This window comes from Meles meles, chromosome 21, assembly GCF_922984935.1.
Source record: "Meles meles chromosome 21, mMelMel3.1 paternal haplotype, whole genome shotgun sequence".
Classification (NCBI taxonomy): Eukaryota; Metazoa; Chordata; class Mammalia; order Carnivora; family Mustelidae; genus Meles; species Meles meles.
The window spans coordinates 38,014,044-38,032,174 of record NC_060086.1 but is presented as its reverse complement, the minus strand read 5'-3'; the positions used below and the strand labels follow the sequence as shown (position 1 = coordinate 38,032,174).

At 50.4% G+C, this 18,131-nt stretch overlaps 1 protein-coding gene across 16 annotated transcripts in view; it reads left to right on the top strand.

Moving 5' to 3' along the window:
* Positions 1–17,436, top strand: part of RBFOX1 (RNA binding fox-1 homolog 1) — a 1,785,930-nt gene extending 1,768,494 nt beyond the window's left edge. For 12 of the 16 annotated variants that reach the window (XM_045993974.1, XM_045993970.1, XM_045993965.1 and 9 more), the window contains 2 exons: positions 13,028–13,103; positions 13,475–13,702. In XM_045993974.1, the coding sequence (XP_045849930.1) occupies positions 13,028–13,103; positions 13,475–13,622 (224 nt within the window). In that variant the 3' untranslated portion in view covers positions 13,623–13,702. Of the gene's footprint in view, positions 1–13,027; positions 13,104–13,474; positions 13,703–14,693 lie in introns of those variants that run through there. The other 4 variants (XM_045993979.1, XM_045993969.1, XM_045993978.1 and 1 more) reach the window with 3 other exon arrangements.
* The last annotated feature ends 695 nt before the right edge of the window (positions 17,437–18,131 follow it).

Sequence of the window (18,131 nt, the reverse complement as noted above, 5' to 3'; positions counted from 1 at the left end):
TCCCTACTTACAGTCTTTGGTGAGAAGGAACTGAAGGAAGGACAGGGTGCTAGGAACATGTCCTCAGCCCTGTCCGATCTAAAAGTTTCATCGATAGACTCGGTGTCCATATTTTTAATGGCTCAGTGTTTTACCCCGGGAGCGCAGGAGGTACGCACGCTCGTATTTTAAAGCGATAGCTTACTTCATTTCTATAAAAACCCCTGGATAAGGGCTCCCCTTTGTTCCTCCCTAAACCCCTGGCCTGAAACATCTGTTTCTCTCTGTGGGAGGTGGTGACCTCTCTAACACTTCACGAATAATTAATAGCAGGGGACGGATGGTTGCGTGGTGGGGGGTGGCGGGGAATGTTCCTGCGAAGCAAGAGACATTTGACATCTTCAAACCCTTGGAAAGGGAGCATGCTTGGGGAGGGGTGCCTGACTGCGGTGGGGAGGGGCGTTGGCTGAAAATGTTATCATTGGCTGCCATCGGTGGGTGTGCCGACTTCCACCGCCTCCAACTCTCCTGTTTAAAGCACACGCCTGTCCCGGTGTATCTTGGGTTGTGTTTGGACACCACGGCTCAAACACTGCCAAGTTGCAGCTTTAAGAGATAGACATTGATTTCATCCTGTGACTTGGCAAACTTTGCCTTGTAAGCAAGCACACCCCCCCACCCACCACACACACACACTACTCCCGAAAGAGGCCGCAGATCATGAAAGTTGGCCTGGGTAGAGCGAGTGTTGTTACCTGCCTTATCGGATTTAGGACGGCTGCTCAGTAAACTCTTAATGGATTGTTATTGATCAGATTTCAAATGGAGAGAGATATCCCTGTTGCTTTGATGGCCATACTAATAATCTGGTGTCTGCTTCATAAGGTTCAATTTGAACTCTGCATTTTGAACCAAGCATGAAAAAGGAGACACCCGTATCAATCAAATGGCACATTCTCTTCCAGCCAGCCCTCCCTCCTCAGAGTGAATATGGAAAATCGGAACTGGTGGGTCAACACAGCTTGTGATTCACGGTTTTGACGAGATCTCCGAGCGCCTCGTCTCCTCCGTGCTGGGAGAACTGGGGCGCCCCCATTCTAACCGACAAAACCATCCCCGCGTGCAGAACAACTCCCTTAGGGCAGGTCTCCTAAATAAGTGGTTATCTCCGGGATTTCAGTGTTTCGCTAAATGAAGAAATGAGCAAGACACTTAAAATCTCAGTTTGGAGGGCGTGATGAATTTAATAACTGAAATTCTTATAAGGACGTGTTATTCTCACACGGCTGCCTGTTGGGCAGAGCTGGCCAGGTTTGTCGGTGGCTCCGGGCAGAGATGGTGAGATGAAGATCGCGAGACCGTAGGATCTGCGGCACCAAAGGGGTTTTCTTCCTGTCCCCAAAGGAAAAGTGACGATTCTTCCTTGGGTCTTTTGGAGAGGATGCCAACATGTCATTCCTGCTTTTGCTAGCCCCGTTAGAAGAAGCTTTTCCTGCTCGCGCGTGTGGTTCGTGAAGCTGTGTCTGTTTTCTTACTCAGTGTCTCCGGCAGTGGTATTCGTTGTTTGGTTTTGGTGTCTGTTTGGTTGCTTCTGAAGGACAGAGTGCTCATGGGGGGTCACTCATGGGGGGGGGGGCGGGGCCTTTTGACAGCAGACCTGAGCCCCCAGTGTGCATGTGTCCAAAGCTCACTTTGGACACTCAGGTATCTTCTCGTTCTGTAGCATCAAGAACCTTTCCTGAGTTGGATCCTGCTAGCGACGGCAGGGACAAGGGACAAGATGGTTTTCCCTTCTTAGACTCGAGGGCTCCCTGCCGCTGTGACTCGCTGGAGATTTTCCAGGACTGGCTAGTGATTGTAGTGGAAGGAGAGTACGGATCTTACCCCCGAATGAAGGTCACAAAGCAAGTTCGTTAGTTTGGCAGAACAGCTGGGAATTCAGGTCACTTCATTAATATGCAGTGAGTCATTACGGTGTATCCGCAAGTGTTCTGAGCCCTCAGGACATGGCCTTAAATAAGCCAGGAGAAGCCCTTCCTTCAAAGGGCCTCCTTTCTAGCCAAGACCAGATGCCCGACATGTAGGTGTAAGGGTGTGATATACTGGCGTGGCAAATCCTACAGCAGCTATCATGAACCAGAGAGCAGAGGGCTGGATAGAAACTAGGATACAATGTTACTTTAGGTTCACCGGGCAGAGAGGACCTCTCCGAGGGGGTGACGTTGGAGCAGGGATCTGCGGCAAGTGCAAATGCCCTGTGGTTGAGGCATGCCTGAGGTGGCCAGCCGGGCTCCGCAGGGTGTGCGGTGGGGCCACGGCATCTGAATACAAGGCAGAGTTCTGGAGATCAAACCAGGAAGACCACTAGGGCTCCGAACAAACTAGGACTTGGAGAATCTGAAACCACTCGAGATTTAGGTGTGGTAGGGAGTCCTCGGAGGGTTAGCTGCGATCTGCCTTATCTTTCTAATGAGGAGTTGGCATTGTGGAGAGCAGATCGCCCATGACAAGAGCTGGAGAAAGAGCCCCAGTTGGGAGTCTCTTGCAGCAGGGGGGTGGGGGGGGGTGTGGAGAGGGGAGGAGGGCGGCAGGGACCTGCGTTAGGAATGTGGTGGTGGAAGAGCCGAAAAGGGGGTGGCTTTGGGCTGTACTTTGAACAGAGAACAACAGGACAGGCTGGCAGATTAGAAGTGGGAGAAGTTCAGTCCGTGTTAAACGTCCACGCTCTCCCTCCTGCCCCAAGGGTGTTTTATTTCCACGGAGTGCGAAGACTTGTTGTCGCCACGAAGAGGGAGCTGTCCATCCCTCAGTCCTCGTCCCTCAGTCGGGCTTCGCTGAATTCTCCAGGGTGTGATGATAACTTCCTGTCGTCTTGAGCAAATTCTGCATACGAGCAAGCATGATAAATTATGTGTATACATAGGTCCCTGCCTGTGTGTGTGTGTGTGTGCACACATGCACAGATGATTTCTCACATCAGCTCGGTGAGGGAGGTGTTACCCTCCCTCTTGTCTTAGAGGTTAAAAAAAAAAAAAAAAAAAAGCTCATATCCAGAGAACTTGGGTAACTTTCCCCAAATCCCAGGACAAAGTTCTTTCCACTGAACCCCACTGCGCCATGTGCCCCTTGTATTTTGACCTTGCAACATTGGCCTTTGGCTCCAGATGGAATTCCCCTGCTCTCTTGAGTTGTGCTCTCTTTGCTCCTGAAAGACAAGTATTTGTGAGTTGGGGAGCACAGTTGTTAAAATGTTGGGGGCCCTAAGGGAACTTACCGGCTCCCCAGATGGCCGTTCCCCTGGGTGTGTGTTTGACCTGGTCCATCCCCTGCATGCAGCCGGTGTGCGTTGGATACTGTAATGTGCTGGGCACCAGTCTAGGAGCAGGGACAGGGCACTGACGGGAGCAGCTGCCTTGCCGGGGAACATTCTGCGAATTCCAGGAGATAGGGTCAAACAGGCATCGTGTGTTCCATGTTCCCCAAATATCTTTCTTTTGCTGAAAGTCAATGGCTAGAGATCAACAGGCTAGTCCGTCCCCTAAAAACTACCAGAAACTTTGAACGGGTGGTTTTGGCTGCTGAATTCCTGCTGCCCCCCCCCCCCCCTGCTCAAGAGAGTGTGTGTGTGCATGCTTGTGTGTTTCTGGGGTCCAGCGGGAGGCTGGGTCTCTGTCCAGTAGCAAGTCTTGCCTCCTCCACCAGGCCAGGCACCATCTTGGAGGCACGGGAAGCCAGCCTGGAAACACACCCCCAGTTCTGTATGAGTACTGGACACTAGGTAAGGGCGGGGATCTGCGAAAAAGCCTTGGCCGAGGGCATGGCCAAAGCCATTAAAACCATCCCCCGTGAATGGGCTGCTATAGACTTGAGGAAGTCATTATCAGAAGCAAGTTCATGGCCACACGGGGTGTTATAACCCTCTTCCATCCGTCTATCCCCGCCCAACCTGCACCTGCACACACAGGCACAGAAACACACCCGCACACCCACGCAGCCTCAGACAGTGTTTCGGAGTTTCCAACTAGGCCAGTCCCCTAATTGATCCTTCAGCAAACTTCCTCTAATTGTCTTTCTTACATTGTGGTTATTTGATTATTCAGCAAAGTTGTCATGCAGCAAATTGATTTGTAGTTAATTGGTCTGTTTCCAATAAAATGTGATGTGTGTTATAATAGGGTGTGCAGGGTGATAAGGAAACGTATAAACAAAGGAACCTAGTAAAAATAATAACGTTTATTGAGCGCTTGCCGTGCACTAGGTGTAGTTCAAAGCTTGGTACAGGCAATAGTGATACCCTACAAAAATAAAACGTCTGTCAGTTTACTTATACAAATCAAAGATATCCAGATAGCTCTGAATCAGCCGTGAGGGATGGAGTGCTGTATCAGTGTAGAATTTGAATTTAAAAAAAAAAAAAAATAGAACAGCAGTTATTAAAAATGCAGAATCCATTTCCTCTTCCCACGTCCCTGCCCCAGAGGTCTGGAGAGGGAGCCTGAAAATCTGCATTCTTACAAGTTCGCCCAGGTAATTCCTGATTCTTCGGGAACCACAGAGCTGATCAGTCAGGAATCTTCCCTTTCAGTGGTAAGGAGCGTGCAGGACAGATTTTCCTAGAGTTGCGCTTTGAAGGGTGGCGGCCAATAGCCGTCCTGGCTCCAGGGTCCTTGAAATGTGGCTGGTCCCAACCGAGACAAGCTGTAAGCATGAAACACATACTAGATTTTGAAACCTTAGCACAAAAATTATGTAAAATTTATTTTTGTATACAAATACAAATGTATTTGTATATCGTATGTCATGTTTCGTAGATCATACAGTATTTTGTAAACAGCACAAATACAAATTATATTTGTATACAAATGTCTGTAAAATTATGTAAAAACACTGACATTAATAATCTTTACATTGATTACCCATTGGAATGATAATATTTTAATATGTTGGATTAAATATATAAAAGTGAATTGCCCCTCTTTCTTTTCAAGTTTCTAATGTGGCTGCTATAAACCTTAAAATGTCTCATCTCGGGCTCATTATATTTTTATTAGTACCATTCTGGAGTTAGATTTCCATTCATTTTGCTCAGGTGAGTATTGAAAGGGTTTGTGTGCCGCGAGAACTGGTTTCTTAGAGGCGAGGGATACTCCCCTGTCATTAAAATACTGTCACAGATCATCCGGACCCGGGCCGCGTGTCGTGACTTTGTGTTTTAATGTTGCCTCCAAGTGAGGGTTGGTTAGCGTGTGTTGTACGCGTCTGCTCGTTCTTCGCGCCCTGCCGTTAAGCTCTCAGAACGTCTGAGCGGCTTACACACGGCACGGGGGCTCCAGATGCTTATTACCTCGGGGGTGGTTCTGACCGATGTACTCCTTGGGCTTTCTTGTCGTGACCCCACCTGGGATAGAGAGAAGGCAGTGAGTGCCAGCTTGACGGCATCAGTGTCTGACACTCACTGGGTTGCTGACGAGCCGGTGACCCGTCAGCCTCACGTCAGCCTCACTACTGCCTTAGCCAGTCTGTACGCAGCATTTCTCCATTCACAGGAGGCGGAAGTGGCTCAAAGAGGAGGTGAACGTCCTGAGATTACCCTTAGCCGCTCCCCCAGCAGACTGAGCCCCAGCTGGGGGCCACGTTGATTTCAGAGCATGATGGGGATTTCTTGGTGATTTTGGTAGAGCAGTCGTCAGGACACAAAGAAGGTCAAACAGCCTTTGTAAGAGGAGGATGGCCTTGGGCTTGGCATTGAAGAGCGCTCAGCTCTGGATGAGTCTCTTGTGGCAGGAGGCATTCCAGAGTGAAGGATCGATGGCCGAGGGCAGGGCTCACCGTGTCGTCTCAACTCCCGGGCAGTGGCTGTGACCCTGCTCTGATGAATCTAGAATTGAGGTTCTTATCTCAGACCTGTTCCGTTGGGGATTCAGAACTGGAAGAGGTTTTGAACTGCATGGAGAGTGTACAGAATGGACGACGCCATCTGACCGCCAGGGGTGGTGTGGTCTGCGTCTCACAGATGGTACAGGCGTTGCAGGAAAACTCACGTAGGCACAGTTCAGGTGTGCGACAGTTGGGATGCGCAAACTCTACGGCTTCCTAGTTAGAACGCGAAGAGCCCGAAGCTGCTTTCCCCACTGGTTCTGAGCAAAGAAAACAGGAGGCTGGAATTAATAATTGCTATTAAGTGATTCGTGAAGGGGACAATTTCAAATCCAGGCTAAGGAAGTGAACAGCAGCATTCAGACATGCCAGAGTCCAGGTGAGATGACTTCATGTTGTTCATTTGGAGAAGTTCTCCCATTGCTGCTTGGCCGTTTGGGGGGACATTTTGAAGTGGTTTTATAGATGTTTTCAGTTTGCGACTGGTTAAGTTCATCTTCGATGTATCTTGAGAAGCTTCTAGGATACAGCTTGGTCATCCTCCCCCCTCCCCACCCCGCCCCACACGTACCTATCTGTAGACCATATCAAAGTGGCTGACGAATGTCAGCGTCTAGACTAAAGCTAGGAGAGGCTGCAGGAATCACAGGAGTGTTTCCTTCGAGAACACGTTCACTGAGCCACTGAGACCTCAGTAGACTCTCCGCAGGAAAGTGAGCAGGAACACCACCACCTTCTAACCCATCTCTCTCTTAATTCTTTCCCAATACCTTCAAGTTGTCCCCATCCTAATACTGTCCCCCTATTATGGCAGTCCCGGATGCATGGCCTGGGGTCCTGCGAATCCTCTTCTCTCTTCCTGTGGAGATGAAGCAGTTTGATGGGCCCCAGGTCTCTTGGTGGTGGGCAGAGACCAACTCCTTGTCTTTGCTGTGAATGGCCCTGGAGGATTTGCTGCAAATCTTGGCCATTATCAACCATTTCTGTCCTAACATCTTCGCAAACCAGTGCACGTTGTGCTAACCCGGACTCCGCAGGCTGACGGTTGTGATGTTCTACCATTTGAGACAGGACGGTTGCACCCCGAGCCTTCTCCGTCGTCTGGTCGGTGTTGGTCTGCATGAAAGTGAGAGCGCGTTCATCTACAAGATAGCTCAAGCCATCCCCAAGCAGGAATTGGAAAGGCCTGCTGTGGCCTCCCGGATTCTGGGCTGCAGCCTTTCATCTTGTGAAGGGAGGGATTTTGTCTCCATCTTGGGCTCTCGGAAACGCCATAAGCCAAGGGGACCGGTCAGATCCTGCAGTCCAGAATCATCGAGGGGTTTGTAAGAAGCCCGCCCCCTCTTTCAGTAGGACTGCAGGATCGTACGAGGTTGGGCTGTATTTTTACTTAAGGATGAGTAGGAGATGGGTCAGTAGAGAAGTAGAAATGCCCTTAACACTCTGCTTTTGAAAACGGATCGGTTGGCAGTGGCGTCAGGGCAGGCGCTAATACAACAGCCGGGGCAGAGCCGAGGGACCCCCCAAAGCCCACGTACCCTCCGTGTGGCCTTTTCCTTCCCCTTCCTGACTGGTAATTACTGAAGCTCCTTTCTAGCCACGGAGAATTGCCAGGAGTAGAGCATTTCCCCAAATGCGAAGCATGCCTGATCTGGAACAGTGTTCCAGATGCTTTCTTTCTGGATGGGGGGAAAGCAACAGCCTAGCAGTGGATTATACCAGCAGCAGCGGCGAAAACCAAAGGATTTTCTTTTAGAAGTCCTTTGGTGTTTCATTTGGAAGAGCTCAAGAAACCAGAGGGATGTGGTGGGACGGGGGGCCCCTCTTCCTGGGCAGGTTCGCGTCCGTCTTCTCAGTGGGCGCCTCAGACACCCAGACTCGGGTGAGCCATCCTGGGGTCCAGACCTCAGTGGACCCTCCAGGAAAGCGAAGGGGGAGGACATCCCTTAGCTTTACCATCGCTCTCCAAATAGCAGGCTGTTTGAACTGCAGGGTTACGGTATGGTGGTGCTCCCTTTGCGTACTGTACCGCACGTGTGTGACCGGCACGGATCCATCTTCCCCAGTGTCTTTCAGACTGTATCTTAGATCCAATGAGGAGGGCGCTGTGGCCCTGATGACAGTACAGAAACCCCAGCGATCAGGACGCATACTCTTTTGAAGCCTACTCTGCCACGCTTCTTGGTGTGGCGGGGGCACCGTCCTCCGGGCCTCCTTGCGGTGGTCAGGCTGTCCAGGAGAGCTGTACGCCACGGGGAACTTCTCCTGTGGGGTGGGGTGAGGGTTCTTCACTCCCCTCCCTGCTCCCCCAGGGTCTCCCCAGCTATCTCTGGGACGGGGGCGTGGGGAAGTGATGCTACAGGAAGAAGCAAGGTCCCAGAGGGCATAAAGGCTCTTAATTGAGATCGAGCAAAACACAGGGAAATTAATCAGTGTTCTTACTCCGTCCCTATAAGAAAATCACTTCACTGTGCTAGAATCCTGCTCTGGGCACCAACACAGCCCTACTGTATTTCATTAGCATCCAGCTTCTTTCAACAAAATTCAGACGGTACTAAGAAGTAATATTTGCATCTCTCCGCAGAGTTGACAAAGCACTTTAACAAACACAGGTTCTCTTTCCCACTCCACGGGCAGCATTGTTATGAATTTTAGTCCCGAGTAACCCTAAGCTCAAATGCAGCACTCCGAATACGTCTGTAACTCAGAAAGTAGGTCGTGCTTAACTCCAGGGGTATCTGTAAGTTGACTGCTAGAGTGCCACGCGATCGGGTTAGAAGAGAACCTTTCCCTTGCCTCTACAGCCCAGAAGTCTGGGCGGGAGTGAGAGCCGGGCTTGGCAAGCCCCGTGTAAGACCCCTCCATCGTAGTCGCCTGTCCACAGACTTGCTTCAAATGGTACCTGGTATCTTTCCATGCACTTGATGATGAGACCCGGCTCAGACCCAAGAATACCCCTTCATGCGAACAGGAAAATGAGGCTCAGAGCGACTCACCTAGTCTTTGAGGAAGGACATTGCGAAGGCAGGACTCGAACTTGGATCTTCTGGCCCCATGCCCTGTGCTCTCCCCAGCACCGCGGGTGGCCTCCTTGTCTCCACTTGTTGCTGAGGTCAAAAAAAGAAAAAAAAAAAGTGGGTTCATGAAGACATGGCTGCAAGCCCTGGTGAGGTCACCCGCAGAGCTCTTATCTTCTATTCCGTGGTTCGGGTGGCTTTTCCCTAAAGGGGTCTGATGAGCTTGACGGCCTGTGGGCCAGTGTTCTGTGAACTCTCAGGGGTGATGTGAAATTACACACGCTGTATGCCCAGAGTCCCCAGAAACTTACCTTCGGAGTGTCTCGAAGGGTTTGGAATGTCTGTGGGAACAGTGACCTAGACTCTTCAGGAAGCCCATCTGGAGAATCTTGGCTGCGGACAGAACCTGAGGATGGGTACAAGTGTCTTCTCTCCCGGTTTACTCCTCCTCTCGCTGCTTCCCTCACGCAGCGACGATGGCCAGTGCTTGGGTGGGCGCTGGAGATGAAAAAAGGTGAACAGAATAGACTTGGGCCAGCCTCCGCCGGGCTGACATGCCTGGCGGGGGTGGGAGGGGTCAGTCATCAGGCCGAGGGGCAAGTACATAGAACGGTTTGGAGACTTGCTACATTACCTGAAGGGCAGACAAGGGCCAAGGCTATAAAGCACAGAATGAATTTGCGTGTGTTCTCGGAGTCGGGGCGAGGCCAGTGTGCCCGGAGCACAGTGAGCGAGGAGCAGGGGCGAGCCAGGCAAGTCTGGGTTTCATTCTGGGATGAATGGAAACCACTGGAGGGGCTGAAGCCGGGAAGAGGCACGATTACATTTATATCTGACTACATGGATGATGGATGGATGGATGGATGGGTAGGATAGCAGCATGGATGGTAGCGTTGTTAGCCACAGATGTAAGTGGCTGGTGGTTTGAAGAGGCAAGAGTAGACACAAAGCGGAAAGACTTCGGGCTGTTGTGGATTCGGTTCTGCTGAAACCCTGGTGTCTGAGGTTAGGGTGGCCATAGTGGGAACGGAGTGAAGTAGACGCACAGAAGATTCCATCTGAAATTTCTGAAGCGCGGGGTGTGGGGACATGGGAGCATCATGACCAGCTTGCTCCACGGCCCACTCTGCCAAAGGGAGGGGTGGTGCGGAGGGTGACGGCGGTGTGGGTAGGTCACTCGGAACATGGCGGCCGTAGGACATCTTCCCATCACTCCCATCGAGGTCCCTGGGAATTGCCACGTTTCCTCTGGGCTGTGCTCCGCCAGCTCTGAGGACGGGAGGTCGCTGACGTGCCTGGCATTTCGGCTGCAAGACTAGCCCTCCAGTCCGCGTCTGCCCTAATAACCTTGTGTCTAAATTGTCGGGTCGCACAAGGGCGTGTTTAGAAATTAGCATTTGAAAAGAAGCCTCCTTGCTTTCAGTTTGAGCTGACATGGTCCCTTTTCCTCTGTGGAAATGAAATTTATTAATCATAATAAAACCATCGGATTCTGAAGGTAGAGGTCACCCCGAGGAGAAAAGGAGCCTGCTCATTTACGAGGACTAGTTCAGTGACGCTTATTTTTCTTCTGCCTTGGAAAAGAACACTGCCAACTGTTACCTCGGGTTTTCCACAAAGGTTGAAGCTGTGCCCGGGGTTAGAGGCAATGAAGAATTTACCGCTAAAGCGCGCGGAGGGCAGAGGTGGGCGTCGTCCTCACGGAATACGTTCAGACTGCCAACACGGTATCTCCTCCAAAGAGGGAAATCTTGCCCCAGTAAAACCCTTCCCCCGAATTCTAAAAGAAAATTTCTTGAAATGGGCATTGTCCTACTCCTTTGGAAGGAAAACCATCCAAGGGACACGCTGGCATCATTTACTAAGTTCCAGGGATTTTTCAGTTTATCTTTGCATTTTAAGACCAGCTTTGCCAGGTGAAAGTACATTAAAATAATCCTATTAGTGGTCTCTTTTTTCCTCCCTTTTCTCACAAAATGAAAAGCAGCACCAAACGCCTAGATCATGTCCTTTTCACCCCCATTCACGTCTCCTTCTAGTGATGTGGGCAGAGGCCCAACTTTCACGGGTGACCTCTGTGAATCTAAGATTTCTTCAAAAACGTCCTGCTCCCTCTTTAACACACCCTTGGTCTTGGACTTAGAACTGTTCTTCCTTCCAGAGAGGGAGAGTTGTTGCCCGAAAGCCATCTGATGGAGACCAGTCGATCAAGGGCGTCCCAAAGAATGGAGAGCAAGAGGGGTTGGCTGTTTGTTAGTTTCCCTGAGAGGGTCACCTCGGAAAAGACACGTCCCTTCGTGCCCCGGCTTGGCAGGGTCAGGAGAACGCGGCGTGTTTAAGCAGGAAGCCTCCTCTAGCTCATCTGAGCTCAGAGCCCTTGGAAACACGCAAGCAGGCTTTAGGAGTAGGACACAGCCGAGGAGCACTTGGTATCATCCAAAATGTCTTTTCCCTTTGGGGGTCTAACTCGGACCCTACGAGTTAAAGATGCTCTCTTGGGTCTCAGCCAGGCTTGTTCCCACTATCCCAGACTCTCTGGCGTGAGCCACCAAGGAGACCCATCAGCACAGTCCCATCCTCCAGGTGTGAAAAAGGAGATGGGAAGGAAAGTAGGGGAAAGACAGGAAAGGAAGGGACATAAATACAGGCAACTGAGACTTTACGAGAGGGGAGCTAAATGTTGACAGTGCAGACAAAGCATCTCTTCTCACCTCGATCCTTTGTTCCCTAAAGCAAAGTCCAGGCGTCACAAGCCCTTGGTAACGGACGTGCATCTCATGTAGTGGCCGGCACACGCGTCCCCCGGCAGCCGCGAGCCTGGCCTGCTAACGGCGCAGAATGGCCGCCTCCTTCAGGGAACCCCCCCACTGCCAGAGAGAGAGTATTGAACCCAAAAGTTATTCTCCGTTCCGTATGGAAGCCCACAACTCAGCTTAACTTCCACCGGCATTAAAAAACCGACGTCCCTGTCTCCAGGCAGGGTCCACTCTGGGGTGCAGCTCCCAGGGTCAGGCAGAAGTTAGTCTCCAGCTCAGACCACATGCTTGCTTCTCTTCTTTCTCAGTCCCCAACCCGCTTGCCCGTCCGCCGCCCCTCTGAGAGGCTCCTCAACAAAGCATGTGCAGGATAAGGACCTCCATTCCAGGGAACCTAACCTCACCTAGCGCGCACCTCAGCTTTGATCATTAGCAAGACCAATGTGCAGACTGTGTCCAGAAAGGCAGCTGGCAGGTCATTCGAGTCAGGGTCTAGACCCCACGGCAGGAGCCTGCGGGTTGCCCTGAGAGATTCAAGGATCAGCTCGGGCTCCGTTCGGCCCTGTGACCCCGAGCAAGTCACTTAAACTCTCTGAACCTTCATTTCTGATTTGCTGCTGCGTTCAGCCCCGGACGTTCAGCAGGCATCCCTTTCTGTTTTTATTCCAAAGCCCGTCCTGAAAGGCATGGCCGTGCAGGGAGCAGGATGGGGCAGGGGCATCGAAAACCTCAAAGATGAGCTCTCGTCCTCAAGAAATGTTGTTCGAAATGGGTCCCTTCTCCGAACCCGACCACTGACTGATGAGGCAGAAGTTCGGGGGTGAAAGGATCGAAATCGCATCAGACTCATTCTTGAGTGGGGAGTGTGTGGGGGAGGGGGGGAGAGGTCCTACAAAGCCTTCAAGGGTCCTCCTGTTCAAGTACATCGGTCATTTTCTGAGATGGTGGCCCCTCCCGGCAGACTAGGCTGCTTGACCCTTGCTGACCTACCTTGTCTCTCTTGACTGGTAACAGCTGAGTTAGCAGAAAAGACGGCGTCTCGAGAGAGAGAGACAGGCCTCCTGCGGGTTCCGGGCTTCTTAAAACCACCCCTTCCAGTTGTTTCTTCTGCCTACCTCGGGCTCCGCGGTAGCTCTGCGAGCAGCGTAGGAAGGGCGCTACGAGAGACAGGGAGCGGGACATGCATTATTATCTCGCCAGAACCGCCAAGGGGACGGAAGACGGTGCTGGACGCAGCTGGCCGCGTCCGATGTCGTGCGGCAGACGGGAACGCGTTCCCACCCTCTGAAGGCAAAGGGGGCGTCTCCGCGCTGTCTCGGCATTCTCGTATCTTCGGGGTATCGGGACGTGGCAAGCGCGGATTACGGACTGACCTGCCCCCCCGTGTTCTGCTTTCAGTTACGGACGCGTTTATGCTGCCGACCCCTACCAGCACACACTTGCTGCAGCCCCCTCCTACAGCGTTGGTGCCATGGTGAGTACCGGCCCCTCCGCCTCACTCCTCCCCGCGCCCCTTCCCTTCCCCCGGCTGGGACCTTAGCCTCCGGGTGGACGGCCGGCGTCCTCTCGCTTTCCCTTAACTGAATTTGTCTCTCGTGCTAACAGCAGCTAAAATGCCACATTAATCCTCCCAGTAAACTTGATAAATGTCTTAATTTCTTGGCAATGTAGTGCATGTAAGTTATTATATTTCTAATTTGGCAAGTCTCCCCTAGCAGAGCACTTACCTTAATGGAATAATTCGTCATTTTGATAATTAACTCCATCCCTGACAGAATTCAGTGTCAATCCGGAACTTCTGTTTTCTTTTTTTTTTTTTCCCTCCCTCGCTGCTCATTCACATAGCCCCAAGGTTCCAGCCCCAGCACAGACTTCAGAGGAGCTAAGCTGCACACTTCCAGGCCTCTGCTGTCAGGCAGCTGAGAATCTGCCTGCCTCTCCTCCCCTATTACAATTCATGTTTAAAGTCATAGTCGCCCAGGAAAGAAAATAGAGAGAGGGGCACACTTTGTGTGTGTGCCTAGTACCTAAGGAATTAGAAGGAATCAGCTGGGTTTGGGAGTTGTCTTTGGTTTTCGCTTTTTTTTTTTTTTTTTTTCCGGGGGTGGGGGGGGAATCTGGGGTTTTGTTTTGGGGAGGGGTGGGGGGGAGGGCAAAAACGGGAGGTGGGGGTGGGGTGAAATCTGCCTGTATTGTTCAAACTTCTATGCACTAAAACTCTCGAGTCCAGTAAGACGTGCCCATCACGTGAGAGCGTATGCAATCATTAAAAAGCTTCTGGCATGCAGTTTTCTGCTTGGGATCAAGAATACCAGACCTTATCCTAAAAACAAATCCCCATAGGCATTCTTTGGAACCGCCCGTACTTTTAGGAAAAAACAACAAACAAGGGAATAGTTAAGCACCACCTCCTATAGCCATCTAGAGCCGTGACCAGACACGTCACTGGAGCTTGGCCATAGAAATTCAGCCATGATTTGGAAACGTATTATTTTCGCACAAGCTCAATGACGTCAAGCGATTCATCCGTAAACTCCCCTTCTCAAGAACCAATTCCATCCAGGGGGTCGAGCCCGGGCAAGTAAAGCAGTTGATTTAGAGTTTCCTCCGGATTTTGCGTTCGGCAACTCTGCCCCAACACCGAGCCCGCTTGAGGAGCGGGTTGGAGACGAGAGCCGGTCGCGGCATCCCACCCGCCGGCTACCCCCGGCTCTCGGAGCCGAGGGTGGACGGAGCTTTGGCCGACGGGATGCCGCGTTTGTGAGTCAAACGAGCCAACAGCACCAGTCAGGGCACATCCTTCCATCGCCCAGCCTGTGCCGGAGTCGTCCTCTCCAGCGGGGCTGGCCGACGGGACTCGGTCTCGCAGGGACCTTCTTTAGAAAGAGACGCCGAGGGAGGTCGGGACTGGCCCTGTCGAGAGCTCTCGGAGACTGAGCTGGGATGGGTAGGGGGCGCCTCCCTTGCGGTTGCTTGTCTGTTTCTCACATGAGTCTTTTTTGATGATCCACGTGTTGCAAAAGGAAAATGTAAAAAACACACCCCTCAAATTGCTTTGTTTCAGAATGCTTTTGCACCCTTGACTGATGCCAAGACTAGGAGCCATGCTGATGATGTGGGTCTCGTTCTTTCTTCATTGCAGGCTAGTATATACCGAGGGGGATACAACCGTTTTGCTCCATACTAAATGACAAAACCATTAAAACCTTCCAATGTGGGGAGAGAGGAAGCTTTCCGAGGCCTGGGTATTGCAATACACGCAGTAGTACATCATTTTAGCAGCTCTAAAAATTAAAAAAAAAAGAGGAAAAAAATTACATTTTTTATCTTATACCTCAGATATTTTGTTCTGTGTATTTTAATATTGTGGGTCTTTAATTTCGGAAGGTTCCGTAGTTTGGTTGCTGGCTGTAGGCGTTTTTGTGGTTGCACTAGAGAGACGCTAGCTGTGAATCGAAACCGGTTTAGGGCCATATCCAGAGTGCTATATCATGTCAATGAATTCTATATGCTGAATCTTAAGCTACTGGGGTTATCAGCTGTCTGGGAAGAGTGTAAGTGACTACAATAGTCATTTTTTTCTGCATCTGCTTTACTTTATTTTACGAGCGGGGAAGGGTGGGGAGGGGGGAGGGTCTTAGGGGAGGGGGACCGGGATTTGGGCTAAAAGGAAACCCAGAATAGTAACTGACGAATCCAAACGACCCACTGCACCAACAATCATATGTCAGCGGTTCTAAGTTACTCATTGAGTTCAAGCCAAAGGTTATGTTGTTTAAGGGAGTGCTTCTCCAAGCACTTTGTGCATCCGAGTTGAAGTTGAACGAAGCTGTGCAAACCCACCCTTTAAACCATTCCACTTGGCCGTGTCCAGCTTCTCAACCAGCCGCTAGTTATTTAGGCAAAAACTGCTAGTTAGGCCATCAACAAGCATTCTTTTTATATTTCTTCCAGTATAATAAATTATTGATATCATTGCTGACTTTTATATTACGGGAGGGAAAAAAAAATAACATTAATAAAAAGGTGATAAAAAAGCACTGTTTCTATTTTTTTCTTTTTTTCCAAAAAAAGAAAGTAATAAAAACTTAAATTCTTTGTACCAGTTAAAAAAAAATGTATAAAATTTACATCTGTGCAGTGGCGTTGTTAAGTTCTAGAAACAGTCTATGAAGCTTTAGTTTTAGCCTAGTAGAGCAACTGTTAGAGACAGATGTATAATTTTTATGGAATTACATGATAATCATATTCGGATTTATAGAAGCATTTTACAAGTATTGCAATCATTGAGTAGAGATAATCATGGTATTTTCATCAGCTTGGTACTTTTTGAAACATGACTGTGTTGTGTGAGCAATCTGCAATTTTTCTGTCCGTGAGAGCCTGCCCTCCTCCTCCTCCTCCTCCTGGTCCCCGAGTCGTCTCTCAAACCAGTATCTTTAGTTCCGTCTCCAAGGCCCAGGACACTCGTCAGAAGGAAGCAAAAAAAGTAGGTTTCACCCTCCTCCCCCCATACCCCCTGCAAGAACAAAGCTCCGTCCCCCCGACTCCCCCCAAGCAGGGCCAGAGTGACAGCCGAAAAATTGCAGTTTGTGCTACTTCTGTTTGAACTCTTTCCATGTTGTCCTGTTTACAAGTTAACCTAAGTTGGGGTATCTGTCACGGGTCTTCCTGTTTTTGTATTTAAATGAAAAACAGCGGCCAGCCGCCTCCAGTAGTCCCGCCGCCATAGGTCAGTCTCCTTGTGTACAGCGTAGGCCCTATGGCGCGTCCCTCAGCCGATTACCAACTCGCCGCTGTGGACCTGCCAATCCGCTTTAACAACTCCGCTTTCAAACAAAACCAAACAAAACTTTAAAAAAAAAAAAAAAAAAAGTGTGTGTGATTCAGCTTTTCTCTTGTCATCCTATGTGCATGCAGTAAGATCGGTTGGATATTAAACCATCAATAAAGTTTCACCAGGTTTGAAAACAAAGTTTCTGGAGCTTCGCTATCTAAGACCGATGCTCGGGGATCTGGAGAGGAGCCCGGGGGTGGGGGACGGGGGGGACAGCTTAGCAGCCAGAAGCAAGCATGTCCGCTGTTCTTGTCTGCAGACTGATGCGGGTGGGGGAGCGAGGGGCCAGAGCGGGTGTTTTTAGGCCATTCTCATGCCCCCAGCTAGAGGACAGTGTTAGGACCGTGGGCGCCGGGCAGGTGTGTTTCTAATTCCATGAAAACACTCTGGCACCCTGCCCCCAAGGGACGGGGGGGACTCGGGAGAACCCAAAACTCTCTCCCAATGGCCTCCGAGATCAAAAATCCGGAATTGGCATTGTATTTGGAAACACAGACATAGAATTCTTACTGTGTGGGTTCAAGTAAAATTAATTTGCAGTTTTGATTTTCATCAATGAGCTGTACTTTCCCCCCATGACTGTATGTAGTTTTAATAAAATCATTTAGAGCAAGTGAGTGCCCCATGATGTTCCAAAACCTTTCGTCCGGGCACTCCGCCAAGATGCCAATAAGTCATTTTAAAATGTATGTCAGAGATGTAAACGAACATTTTGGATTTTTTTAAACAGTATTTATTTGGAATGTTTTCATTTCTCTAAGTAACTACTGCTATTATGAATTATGGAAAACAGATTAATATTCTGTGTGGCATATAGTGACTTCACACATCACGCAGTCCGCAAACCCAGAAGATGTGTGTATCTGTCTTTAGAAATTAGTGTTTCTATCACTTACAGTGGTTTGTGAATAAAGAAAAACTGGTTTGTAATATCAAAAAATAAAAGCTTAGTCTGAAAAGGTACCTGCGAGTCAGTGTTCTGAGTCCTTTTGCTTCCGTGCGTTTCCTGGGGCAGTAGAGTCCACGAGCACACGCGTGGTTGCAGTCGGGCCCGCTGGGGGTCCCGGGCGAACGGGACAGCGCCCCCTGCCGGAGCACGGGGCCGCCAAGCTCAGCAGGCACTCCGTGCGCAGTCGTCTTTCCAAACCAGTCTGGGGAAGGAACCAGAGACGTTTGAGAAAGAAACAGAACTCAGGCGACCGATTCCCCAGTAGGGAAATGTCACCAAAAGAGCCACAAAAACTGTGCGTTTCAAACAAAACATAGGAGCAAGTCATTAATGCAGCTTTGGGGGGCGGGAGGCGCGGGGGGAGAAGATAAACACGAGCAAGGGCTACAGTGTCCACTTCCCAAGGGCTCACTATGACCCAAGGGTCCTGCCCGGCCTCCGGTGCGCCTCATTTTATTGCATTATTCAATGTTGCCATGAGGGTTGCATCTCGGCCCCATTTAGAAACCTAAATACCGTCGCCATCCAATCTCATTTAACTGTCGTGCTATCCCGTCACGTTGGTAACACATATAAAGACCAAACAAAATGGGTCTGAAGCCTGATCCGGTCACTTGCGAGCCAGAGCCCAGGGCAAAGCTGGACTGAAGCCCTGGGCCCCAGGCTCCTCTCCCGTAATTCAGGATTGTGGTGACACCCACCTGTTTGCGCTGTCG